The 12,087-nt window shown below is 34.9% G+C and overlaps 1 protein-coding gene across 3 annotated transcripts; it reads left to right on the plus strand.

Moving 5' to 3' along the window:
• The first annotated feature begins 1,196 nt into the window (after window positions 1-1,196).
• Window positions 1,197-6,999, plus strand: LOC114398191. Of its 3 annotated transcripts, none has more exons than XR_003663522.1 (4): window positions 1,197-2,705; window positions 2,836-3,123; window positions 4,209-4,289; window positions 4,942-6,999. XR_003663522.1 is itself a non-coding variant. In XM_028360360.1 (4 exons), the coding sequence occupies exons 2-4, from the start codon at window positions 3,399-3,401 to the stop codon at window positions 6,750-6,752; spliced, it is 357 nt and encodes a 118-aa protein (XP_028216161.1). In that variant the 5' UTR covers window positions 1,208-2,705; window positions 2,836-3,398; the 3' UTR covers window positions 6,753-6,995. The 3 variants fall into 3 exon arrangements, 1 of the variants encoding a protein (XP_028216161.1); XR_003663521.1 differs by having other exon boundaries at window positions 1,198-2,705; window positions 2,836-3,115; window positions 6,529-6,972; XM_028360360.1 differs by having other exon boundaries at window positions 1,208-2,705; window positions 2,836-3,450; window positions 6,529-6,995.
• Window positions 7,000-12,087: the final 5,088 nt, after the last annotated feature.

The following is a 12,087-nucleotide window of genomic DNA, read 5'->3' on the forward strand; positions in this document are numbered from 1 at the left end:
GAACGAAAAACAAATGAAAGCTATTTTGTATGCATCAGTTGTTGTTGCATCTGAGAGCTGAATTTGTAGTATGTTTTGAGGCTACAATTCAGGCTAATTGGCTGCGGAACTTTATTTCAGGGCTTGGAATTGTTGACAGTATTGCTAGGCCGCTGAAAATGTATTGTGATAACTTCGCAGCAATATTTTTTGTAAGAACGACAAGTACTCTAAGGGTGCTAAGCATATGAAATTGAGGTACTTTGTCGTGAATGAAGAAGTTCAGAAACAAAGAGTGTCAATAGAACATATTAGCACAAACCTTATGATAGTTGACCCTTTGAATAAGGGATTACCGCCCAAGACATTATAGAACATGTTGAAAGTATGGACATTATTGTTATTGATGATCATTAAGTGTAATTTATCTTATGCATTTTAGTGACACTCTGAGCTCAATTATGATATGTTTCAGATTACCTGTTCTCTATGTTTGCATGCATGTTTGTGTTAAAGTAATGTTAACAGGTTTTGTCTTGAAAGAAGACATTATGTTGGACCAATTATGTACTCCTAACTTATGGTCATATTAAGGAGAAGGCTAATTTGTAGTACATGGGAGGGACTATGTCGATTAGATGATGTACAACCGCCATGACTCGAATTGGTTCCTATTCTTAATCATGAAATTATGATGTACCCAGTGTATAGAACAATTTAGTCAATTTTTAATGCGCATTATGTTAGTTAATCTATTTATTTATTTAGTCCATAATGTTTATTAATGTCACATGAGCCAAGTGGGAGAATGTAAGAATTAATGTCTCATGTGAGAGACATGTGACTTATGTAGGGACTAATAAGTAAATAATTAACGATTAAGAGCTAAATTATAATTGGGTTTAATAGAAGTTTCTAGGGTTAACTGCTACTTGATGGGAGTAGTGGTTATAAGAGGGGCTTAATACCCACTAACGTGAAATGAGGTCCCGTTCCTGACCAGAAAGTGTTCTTTTCTTACCCATAGCCATCACGAACACGAACGGAGAGAGACATAAAAGAAAGGCCTAAGGAAGTGAAATCTTATTTCTCTCATTTTCAAGGAAATCAAAGTGCACCAGACGGAAGTTCCTATGGAGAAAGGTACACATCATTATCTATTATTTTTTATTAATTGTTATCATAGATTCCAAGATCATGTTGGTTTTCTATAATTGATAGTCTAGGAAACCTTAAGAATTTTTACATTTTCTTCTTAGCCACCATTCCTTTGCTCTTGGCTTCTTCAATTGGGCCTCTCAGCAACCCGGTTTCACCCACACGCCCTTCATCTTCCACTCACTCCTCAAGTCCCTCTCACACACCAACCACTTCACTGCCATTCACTCACTCCTCAAACAGGCCAAGGCCCTGAACTTTCCCATCCTCCCTTCCTTGTTGAGCTCCATTATAGCGTCCCACATTGCTCGCAACTCTGCCCGCGAAGCCTTTTTGCTCTTCAGTGGTGTTGGCTCTCTCTGTAGTGAAATTGGAGGGGCTACATGTAACTTCCTCCTGGCTGCCCTTGCCTTGGACGGGTGCTTGAAGAGTGCCCACAGGGTGTTTGATGAAATGGCTGAGAGGGGGGTTGGTTTCTGCATGCTGGGATTTGGGGTCTTCGTTTGGCGGGTTTGTGGAGAGGATGATTTGGAGAAAGTGGTGAGTCTGTTGGATGAGGTTGGGGAATGTGGTTCCGGGATTAATGGTTCTGTTGTTGTGGTTTTGATTGTTCGTGGGTAAGGTGTTGGAGGCTTTGTGGATGTTGGATGAACTTGGGCAGGGGATGGAAGCCTGATTTCATGGCTTACTGGGTTGTTGCAGCCGCATTCCGGTCAATGGGAAATGTGGCTGATGAGGTGAAGGTTTTGAAGATGAAGAGGAAGTTAGGGGTGGCTCCCAGGAGTAGTGATTACAGGGACTTGATACTTGGTTTGGTTTTGGAGAGGCGGATTTGTGAAGCAAAAGAAGTTGGGGAGGTTATAGTTGGTGGTAATTTTCCTGTTGAGGATGATGTTCTCAATGCATTGATCAGATCAGTATCAAGTGTTGATCCCGGTGCAGTGATTGTGTTTTTCGATTTCTTGGTTGAGAAAGAGAGGTTCCCTACTATTTTGACCATCAGCAATTTGAGTAGGAACCTATGTAGGCATGGCAAGGCATGGCAAGTTTGATGAATTATTGGAGGTGTTCCATGTTTTGAATTCTCACAACTACTTCAAAGACATGGATGATTACAATGTGATGGTGTCATTTTTGTGCAAGGCTGGGATAGTGAGAGAAGGCTATGCTGTTCTGCAGGAGATGAAGAAGAAAGGGTTCTGCCCCAACGTCTCGTCTTATAATTACATAATGGAAGCGTGTTTTAAGGAGGATCTACTGCGTCCTGCAAGGAAGCTTTGGGATGGGATGTTTTCAAGTGGCTGTTGCGGGAATTTGAAAACATATAACATTCTTATACAAAAATTTTCTGAAGTGGGACAAGCTGAAGAGACTCAGATGCTCTTTTACCACATGTTAGACAAGGGGGTGGAACCTCATGTTACAAGTTACACTTTTCTTCTAGAAGGGCTCTGCCAAGAAGACAAGCTTTTAAGCAGCTTTTGAGCTCTATAACAAGTCTGTCAAACAGGACATCATCCTTGCAAGAGACATATTGAGCTCGTTTATATCGTCACTCTGCAGGAAAGGTATTATTCACTTGATCAAATATTTGTAACAAAGCATGTTGTGAATTCTTGCTTGTCAGCTTGCGGTTGCTAGTCAGCTTGCGGCCTCATATCACAATTTAACATGTTATGCTGTATGTTTCCTATGCAGGACATCTTATGGCTGCATCCAAATTACTTTGGAGTCTCAATCATGATATAGGATGTGCAGAATCCCATGTAATTTTGTTGAAAAGTTTTGCAAATGCACAAGAGATTCCAATTGCCATAGAGCACTTGAAGTGGATTCCAGAAAAATCTCCTTTGGTACTACAAGATATATTTACAGGACTTTTGGCTTCTCTTTCTTCTGCTACATGCCCTGAGCTGATATTACAATTTTTTCAAAGAATACAATACTTGGAAGGATATGTGCAACCGATGATTACCATGTGAGAAGGTTATCATATCATATTGACTATTTAAGTGTCATTGGCTAGGTGTACATGCAACTTAGTTAACAAAATCTTTACAGTGCATTTGGATGAGGAATTTTGAGAGAGTAATTAATTATTTTAGTGAGTTTAAAATTTATGCGGTGAAATATGTTGTTTAGATAAGGAATTCAGAAAGCAATTGAAATTTTGATAATTTTATCAAATATATTAACCAAAGTAGTGGAATTAGAAGTTCCACTAAAAAAATAAAGAATTTGAAATTCTTTCTTGCTCCCATATGTGGTACACTCTTGGTTTAGACCACTCTCTTTCTCGGTGGTTCATACCAGGTTCATTCTCTTACTCTGTCATCTCTGTGAGTTTTGTTGCTTCAATTTGTGTTTCGTTGATTTGTGTTTTGATTTTATTTGATTGTTTGATTTCATTGAATTGCATTTCTGTTTTGCATGATGTCATTGATTATGCACAAGGGCAGGATCTTGTTTTATCAAAGAAAGAGTACATTAGCATTTGTTTCTTATAATTACTCTTGTGATGTTTAAGTTGCTCCCTAGATTTATATTGGACTAAGAACAGGTATTCTTATTTGAGGAGCAAATTTGAAACCCTTCTGAATATCACTTTAGATTTGGCTTCAAAGATAAATTGAATGCAGTTTCTTTTTCCCCGTCAGCAACAGTGGTATTTCTTTATATAGACATTTAATAGGAATTTTATATATAATCACATTATATAAAAGAATAAGATGCCTTAAAAAAACAGTAAGCCTTATTTTTATGTCTGTGCGCAAATGTAGCACATGAACAAAGTAAATAGTAAGCAACACTAATTTGCTATACTTGTATGAGATATATAACAATTCACGTAGTTTCATACCTTCATTTAACCACTTAAGTAGAAATGGTTTGACATGCATTTCACGTATCTTCTTTTTCCTTTAAATTATGATTGATATCTCTGCTGTATGCCCATGTGGACTTTGTAATTAGTAGGAGGTTTAGAGGCCATATTGGGGTACACCAATTGTGATTAGTTTCAAGGTTCAATCATTAATTAATAAGTTATATGTTTGTTTCTTCTGAATCAGAACTTAGGACTTGTTACCGGTGGATAATTCTAGAGAGTTGTTTTCTTGGAGGTGCTTTGTTTCAGCTCAACAAGGCAACAGGTACATCAACATATTTTCTTAGTTCAAGTTAATCATAGCAATGATAGCATACAGGTCACACTTATCTCTCTGTTTTTCTATAGAATCTATATTTGTTTTCAAAACTGTGTGAGTGCACAAGTTCACAAACTTTAACCCCTTCTATATCAAAATTTGCAAGGCAGCCTTCAAAGCATGGTAGCATTGTCCCATTCCCATTTGCTGCTCATATGGTTGTGCTGTGTTAATTTGCAAATTAAAATATTATTGTAATTTTCAATTGAAAATAAACTAGGCTGATATATATATATATATATATATATATATATATATATATATATATATATATATATATATATATATATATATATATATATAGAGAGAGAGAGAGAGAGAGAGAGAGAGAGAGAGAGAGAGAGAGAGAATCAATAATTGAAACTAGGAAGTGTTAAGAAATAAGAATTGTGACATGAGGCTTGAGGGAAAATGAGAGAAAGTTAGGTAACTGAACAAAGACAGTGTGGATGGGAAAATATAATCAAAGCTTTTAGGAGTTTGTTCTAATAGTTTTCTGTGCATGTCTTGCTTGAGAGAGAGAGAGAGATTAGGAAACTGAGAGCCAGTCAGCCAGAGAACTAAATGTGTGTAAATTGTCATATGATATTATCTGCAGATAATGCTAATCAATGATATTCATCTGACCTTCCATGGAACTCAAACTGTTCTGTGGAAATTGAAGATTTCTGCAACTCTTTCCCAGTCAGTTTCTCCCAAATTTAGACTACCTCTCTCTTGGATAATATGTTTTCTGGCGGCCTTATGTAAACTGTCTTGTTTGGAGTTCTGGGCATTGCTTACCCTAAAGAAAAACTAAGCATTGCTTATTGATGTCATGTGCTCCTTGCTCATGATTTGATCAATGTCCCAAAATTTCTAGATCATTTGATTAAATTTTATTTTCAAGTCGCTAGAAGACAATGCAATTCTTATCATCATTGTAACTTGAAATTTGAGTCGAAGTAGACTGGGGTTTGTACTATGAAGCATGATGTTCAAGGACTTGTTACTTGGGTGCTCAGTGAAGGATTGTCAAAAACACATGTTGAATAGGAACATAATAACTTGTGTACAAGGGATATATCAAAGTAAAAAAGCACATATTATTTAGCTTTCTTTCATGTGTAAATTGATAAAATCACATCTTTTGCAAAATCATTTTTTAAAAAGTTGTTTGAGCACAACAATATCATTAACGGGAAGATATTCATTTAACTTGACAGTATTCTGTATGTTTATGCTGTGATTGTGGGTTGCATTATGTCCCACAAATGATATTGTTGTGCTTTTATGTTATTGATCAATGATGCCTCACATGATTGGAACTTAACTAGTTTAAGTTTGAAAATAGGAAAATGATCTTTAATAAAAGTTGGTAAAATTATGAATATTTTTATTTTATAGTTGAAAATCTGTTTCATTTTATAAAAAGGTATGGAAAAAGAAATGTACATGCATGTGCCTTCTTAGTGGGGGAAAATATAAAAATCAATGGCTTTCAGCAACCTTGTCCCCAGGTACCTGATAGACAGTTTATATATACATTTCAGTACAATTGTAGGATGATATGAAAATACAAGCAAAACAGAAAATCTGTCAATAACCAAATAAAATTTAAATAATACTTGAGGGTAGAGTCACTGTTCATCAGTACCTATTAAAAAAAAAGAATGAGGGTATTGGGAGAGGGGTCATGTAAGAATTATCACATGAATAATAACAAAAGGGTTCCATTCGTGATCGGAAGTAGAAAATAATAACAGCTTTGAAGAATGAATTATATGAATAATCAGAATCAATATTATATTCCTCTATATAAATTAGCCAGCTCCAATCCAACAAACCCTCACTGAAAATAAACTTTACCCCCATCTCAAATGCATATCATAAACAGCATGAACATAGTCACTGAGGAGGTCATGGAGTATCTAAAGAGGATGTTCACATGGATTAGTAAATTCTCCTACAAATATACGGTGGATGAACAGGTGCGTCTCCACGTGCATTTTGGAGACATCCGATGCCACGTTTTGCTGTTAGATGGGCCCCAGATGCCACTAATCACCATAGACGCACATGCTACATACCACTTCCCGTTTGAGCGTACCCCTTAGTGTTATATTAACCATATCATTTTCTATTATGCTTACTTTGGATTTGAGTGACTGGATAACCCACTGCGATTCTTGCAACAATTTTTCAGGCATGGTGCTAACGAGTGGGCCACTAGATCTACTTTCTGAGGATACATCCGTTGAGGTCTTAAAGGATATGGGAGATTTTGTCGATGATGAGGATCTTACACCATTCAAGATCACATTCTACCGTGGGGTCTGTGATGAAGAGATATCCGAGGAAGATATGGTTTCGTCCACAACAAGGAGTGCGATTCTTGAGAAGATGAGAGCGACTCTTATGAGGATATGATTCCGTCCTAGGTAGTATTGGGTCTTTGGTAGTGACTACTCTAAGTGTAGGATTATTTTTTTCCTTTTTAATGTATATTTGGGGTGAGAAGATTTCTATATTCGATGTCAAGATATTTGATGTATTAATACCTTTGGTGGTATTGTATATTATTTTGTGGGGGCAATGAATACTCTATCTTTTGGCAAAACAGTTATAATTATTTCAGTACATTTGTTTATATCTCAAGGGTCATTAAGGCTCGGTACATATGATTTCCTATTTTTTTCAGTTTACCATCATTTAATTTTGTACAAATTAATTCTTTATAAGTTGTACTTTATTATAGAGTTGTGTGAGGATGAAAGAAAAATGACAACAATTTTTGAAAAAAAAATTAAATAGAAAATGCATTTTAACGATACCTTGTATTCATGAGCACTTTAATTATATGTACATGCTTTAATAAAACTTTGTGCGTGTGCATGTGTGCACGTGTGTGTGTTTTTTCTTCTTTTCCCAAAGGAAAAACAAAGCATTGACATATTTTATCAACATAGAAATAAAAACTAAATTTAATGATGTGTATTTTGTAAAATATATTATTTAAATGGTTTTAAAGCAATATTTCAGAAAAATAATTTGAGATGTTACAAAATAAGTGTCATGCACATAGTCTTGGATGAGCATTACGAAACACCCTTCTTATTGAATTTTTTAACATCTCCATCAATTATCACAAACACTGGAGACTTTCCTTTCATGGTTTCCAAAAATTATTCTAATAACCGAACATATGTTTCCTCTATTTTGTTGGCAACAACAAGAACACCAAAAACAGTTCTATGATTATGGTGGTTGACACCGAATAATATGACCAACAGATCATACTTATTCTTCCCGTAAGTGGCATCAAATGCCAAGACATCACCAAATACACTATAGTCAACTTGAATAATCCAATCACACCAAAACAAGTGTTGGAGTCTATTCTCTTCATCAACCGTGTGTTAGAAAAACATCAACGGGTCCTTCGCTTCTAAACCACTGAGGAATTGCAATGCAGATTTAGCATCATCGTTCCTCAACTTTCATTGCCTTCCAGCTTGGTTATAGACATCTTTCTTACGATAAGTAAGCTTGTCATAACCTCCACACTGATATGTAGTTGCTCCATAGATTTGTGGCGTACTTATGCCAACAACTCTCATTATTCACTTGCATTAAATCAAAGTCACTCATTGTCCTATGACTTGGCAACATCCTGCATTCTTCATCGTTCAGCAACTCATGACTGTGACCATTATGAATATATGATACATACCGAAGCCTTGAGTTAATGCCGATATGCACCCTACACTCTGTTCTACACCCACACCTTGTTTTTCGCCTTATATACCTTTTGTGCTTCTCATTTGTCAACCCACGGTCCTCTCTTTTTCCTTTCCTATGACAAAAAAGTTTGTCGCAAAATTTTTTACCTTTCTTATTTTTCAAGATTTTGCCCTTTCTTGCTCCAGAACCCTTCCCTCTAGCAAACCAACAATAGAAACAATAACCCATCTCAAGACTAACAAACAAAAGGTTTTTGGCATCATCAACACTTAAGGTGCTCAACTCAAAACTAAATAGTGGTAGGATTCTCACTTGCACCAAATTCACCAACTGAAATTAAGTCCATTGAACATCTATCATCGCATTTTCCTTTAACATACTTGTCTTCATTGGCGGTTCCATCAATTTCACCTCCTTCAATTGAGTTGAGAGAATATACATCATCAAACTGTATCAAAACAGTAACCTTCATTATCAGTTATAGAAAAATCACTCCCTTCTATTGAGTCCACTGAACATCCATCATCTAATTCCATATCAATACAGTCATCTTCACCACTATCACACACATCTCCAGCAACCACATCAATTGGAGTGTCCTCTAAACCCTTCCACAAAAAAAAAAAATAAGGGTATATATATTCAATAACAAACAAAATTCTATTCACAAATCTACAGACTTAAACATTGGTACAGTACATTTATCTATACAACAATGGATCCAAAGTTTCAAAAACAGAAAAATACCTTGCAAGTTTTGGAACTAAATGGACTATATTCAATATACGAACATGCTCCACCACCACTACCATCCATGTAGAATTCCATAATCAACTCAAAAGTGCCCCGTCAAAAGCAATATTGGGTAAACATAAAATAAAAAATTACCAAAAAATAGATAGAATGCCCAATTCCTGAAAGTACTATTGATGGTACTCTTCTATCACTTGAAAAAAGTCCCATATATTCTAAAGGGAAAAAAATGCCGATAACAATATAGTTTGCTTCAATTTTGCATAGATTTGCGCACATTCCAAGGAGAAAAAAGAGTTGCACACCTCATCTTATATAATTATAAGAGCTGCAGCTTAACTTCACAAGCAATTAGTCAATTAGAGGATACAACTAAACGGGAAATAGTCTCACCGTAAGCATGAATAAATAACACTAGTCAAGTACGGGATTAAATAAGAAAGGAATCTAGTCTTAATAAAGGATCACTTTTATTATTCTTAGACATGTTTTAATTCAATTAAAAAACTTAGATACAATTTACTTTAGTCCCCAAAGTTAAATTAATTTAGCTACCCCATTCCTAGTTCCCACCAACGAGAAGAAAACTCAACACATTATAAACTAAAATAAATCCATAATCCAAAAAATTCTTCAAACTAATAACCAACAAGTAATTGTTCTTCTTTTCCTAGTCTCACACTTCCCGACACCTTCTCATAACATACTTTACACAAAGAAAAATCAGCCGCAATCATATTCTCATGTTGGGTCAGAAAAATAATTATAGAAGCAAGGCAATGAAGTAGCTCTAAAATTTTAAAGGTTTTCTAAATTAACAATTATAGGAAACCAATAAGATCTTGAAACTTATGATTCTCACAAATAATAGATAAACAATGCGTATCTTTCTCCATAGTGAGACTTCTCTTCGATGTACTTTGATTTCTTGAAAGAAGAGAGAAACAAGATTTCACTTCCTTGACTATTCTTTCTACGTTTGTGATGGTTAGAGATTAGAAAGAACTTTTTTCTGTCAAGAAGGGGACTTTGTTTCACATTAGTGGGTATTCACCCCTTTTATAATCACTAGTTCCATCAAGTAACAATTACTTCTAGAAATTTTTCCTATATAATACAATTACAATTTAGTTCCTAATTATTAATTATTTATTTATTAGTCCCTACATAAGTCACATGCCTTTCACAAAGAGATATTAATTCTAACATTCTTCCACATGGCTCATGTGACATTAATAAATATTATGGACTAAATAAAGAAATAGATTAAACTAACATAATATGCATTAAAATGACTAAATTGTTTTATACATTGAGTACATCATAATTTCATGATTAAGAATATGAACCAATTTGAGTCATAGCGGTTGTACATCACTTAATCGATATAGTTCATTCCATGTACTACAAATTAGTATTCTCCTTAATATGACCATTAGTTAGGAGTACATAATTGGTCCAACATAATATTTTTATTCAAGACAAATCCTGTTAACATTACTCTAATATCAATATGCATGCAAACATAGAGAGCAAGTAATCAGAAACATCATAAATGAGCTTAGAATGTCACTAAAAAGCATAAGATAAATTACACATAATGATCACCAATAACAATAATATTCATACTTTTAACATGTTCTATAAATGTCTTTGGCGGTAATCTCTTTTTCAAAGGATCTACTAGCATAAAATTTGTGCTAATATGTTCTATTGACACTCTTTGTTTCTGAACTTCTTCCTTCACGATAAAGTACTTCAATTCCATATGTTTAGCACCTTTAAAGTACTTGTCCTTCTTAGAAAAATACTATTGTGGAGTTATCACAATACATTTCCAGCGGTCTAACAATACTATCGACAATTCCAAGCCCTGAGATAAAGTTTCGCAGCCAATTAGCCTGAATTATAGCCTCAAAATATGCTACAAATTCAATTTCCATGGTAGATGCAACAACATCTGATGCATACGGAATTACTTCCATTTGTTTTCGTTCCATATCATTTATAGGACATTGTGCAAGACCAAATTTGTCTCCTTTCTAAATTGGAACAGGTGATGTTAAACACCTTTCCATCCTGAATCTCGCTAGTACTTTATTGATATATATTTTCTGAGATAAGTCTAATAATCCTTGTGATCTATTATGGAATATTTATATCCCTATTACATAGCTTACCTCACCCATATCTTTCACTTCAAATTTGCTAGAGAGAAATTTCTTAGTCTCATGAAGAAGACCAAGATCATTAGTTGCAAGCAAGATATCATCAACATACTGAATTAAAAAAATAACCTTACTGCCACTGACCTTTAGATATATACAATGATCAACAGTATTTTCCTTAAATCCAAAGGAAACAATGGTATCATTAAACTTCAAATATCATTGGTGGGAAGCTTGCTTACGATTGTATATTGATTTCTTTAATTTGCACACCATGTGTTCCTTTCCTTCTATTGAAAACCCCATTGGTTGGTCCATATAAACATTCTCCTTTAAATCTCCATTAAGAAAGGCAATTTTCACATTCATCTGATGTAGCTCCAAGTCATAATGGGCTACTAATATCATGATAATCCTGAAAAAATTCTTTCGTGAGACCGGTGAAAACGTCTCTCAATGTCATCTTTCTGAGTAAATCCCTTAGCAACAAGTCTAGCCTTGTAACATTCAAGGTTTCCATGAGAGTCACGTTTAGTCTTGAAGACCCACTTACAACCCTTTGACAATTCTACAAGGTCCTAAACGAAACTTACATAGCATTCATCTCTTCATTCATGGTATTTAACCACTTTTCAGAATTATCACAACTTACAGCTTGTGAAAACGAAACTGGATCATTATCATTAATGCTTAAGTCTGTTTCTATTTCATGTAGGTATACCACATAGTCATTCGAAATAACTGGTCTTCTTTCTCTTTGAGACCTCCTTAATGCTATTTTGTGTGGTTCTTCCATAATAGGTTCATTATGTATCATGAGCTCATTATTGTGTTGATCTTCTTCATTATTGTTTGGAACAACAACTAAAGGAGCAATCACCTTACTGCTAGAGGCACAAGCTAAAGGGACTTGCTCTCTAACTTCTTTAATTTCCACTTCTTATGGAACTGTACTCCCACTGATTTCACAATTTTCAATGATTCCCAATGTCGACAATTCTCATACTATGATTAGGACAATAAAACATATACCCCATTGACTTTTCTGGATAATCAATGAAGTATCCACTGATTGTTCTTGCATCCAACTTTCTTTCTTG

This window comes from Glycine soja, chromosome 19 (assembly GCF_004193775.1).
Source record: "Glycine soja cultivar W05 chromosome 19, ASM419377v2, whole genome shotgun sequence".
Taxonomy (NCBI): Eukaryota; Viridiplantae; Streptophyta; class Magnoliopsida; order Fabales; family Fabaceae; genus Glycine; species Glycine soja.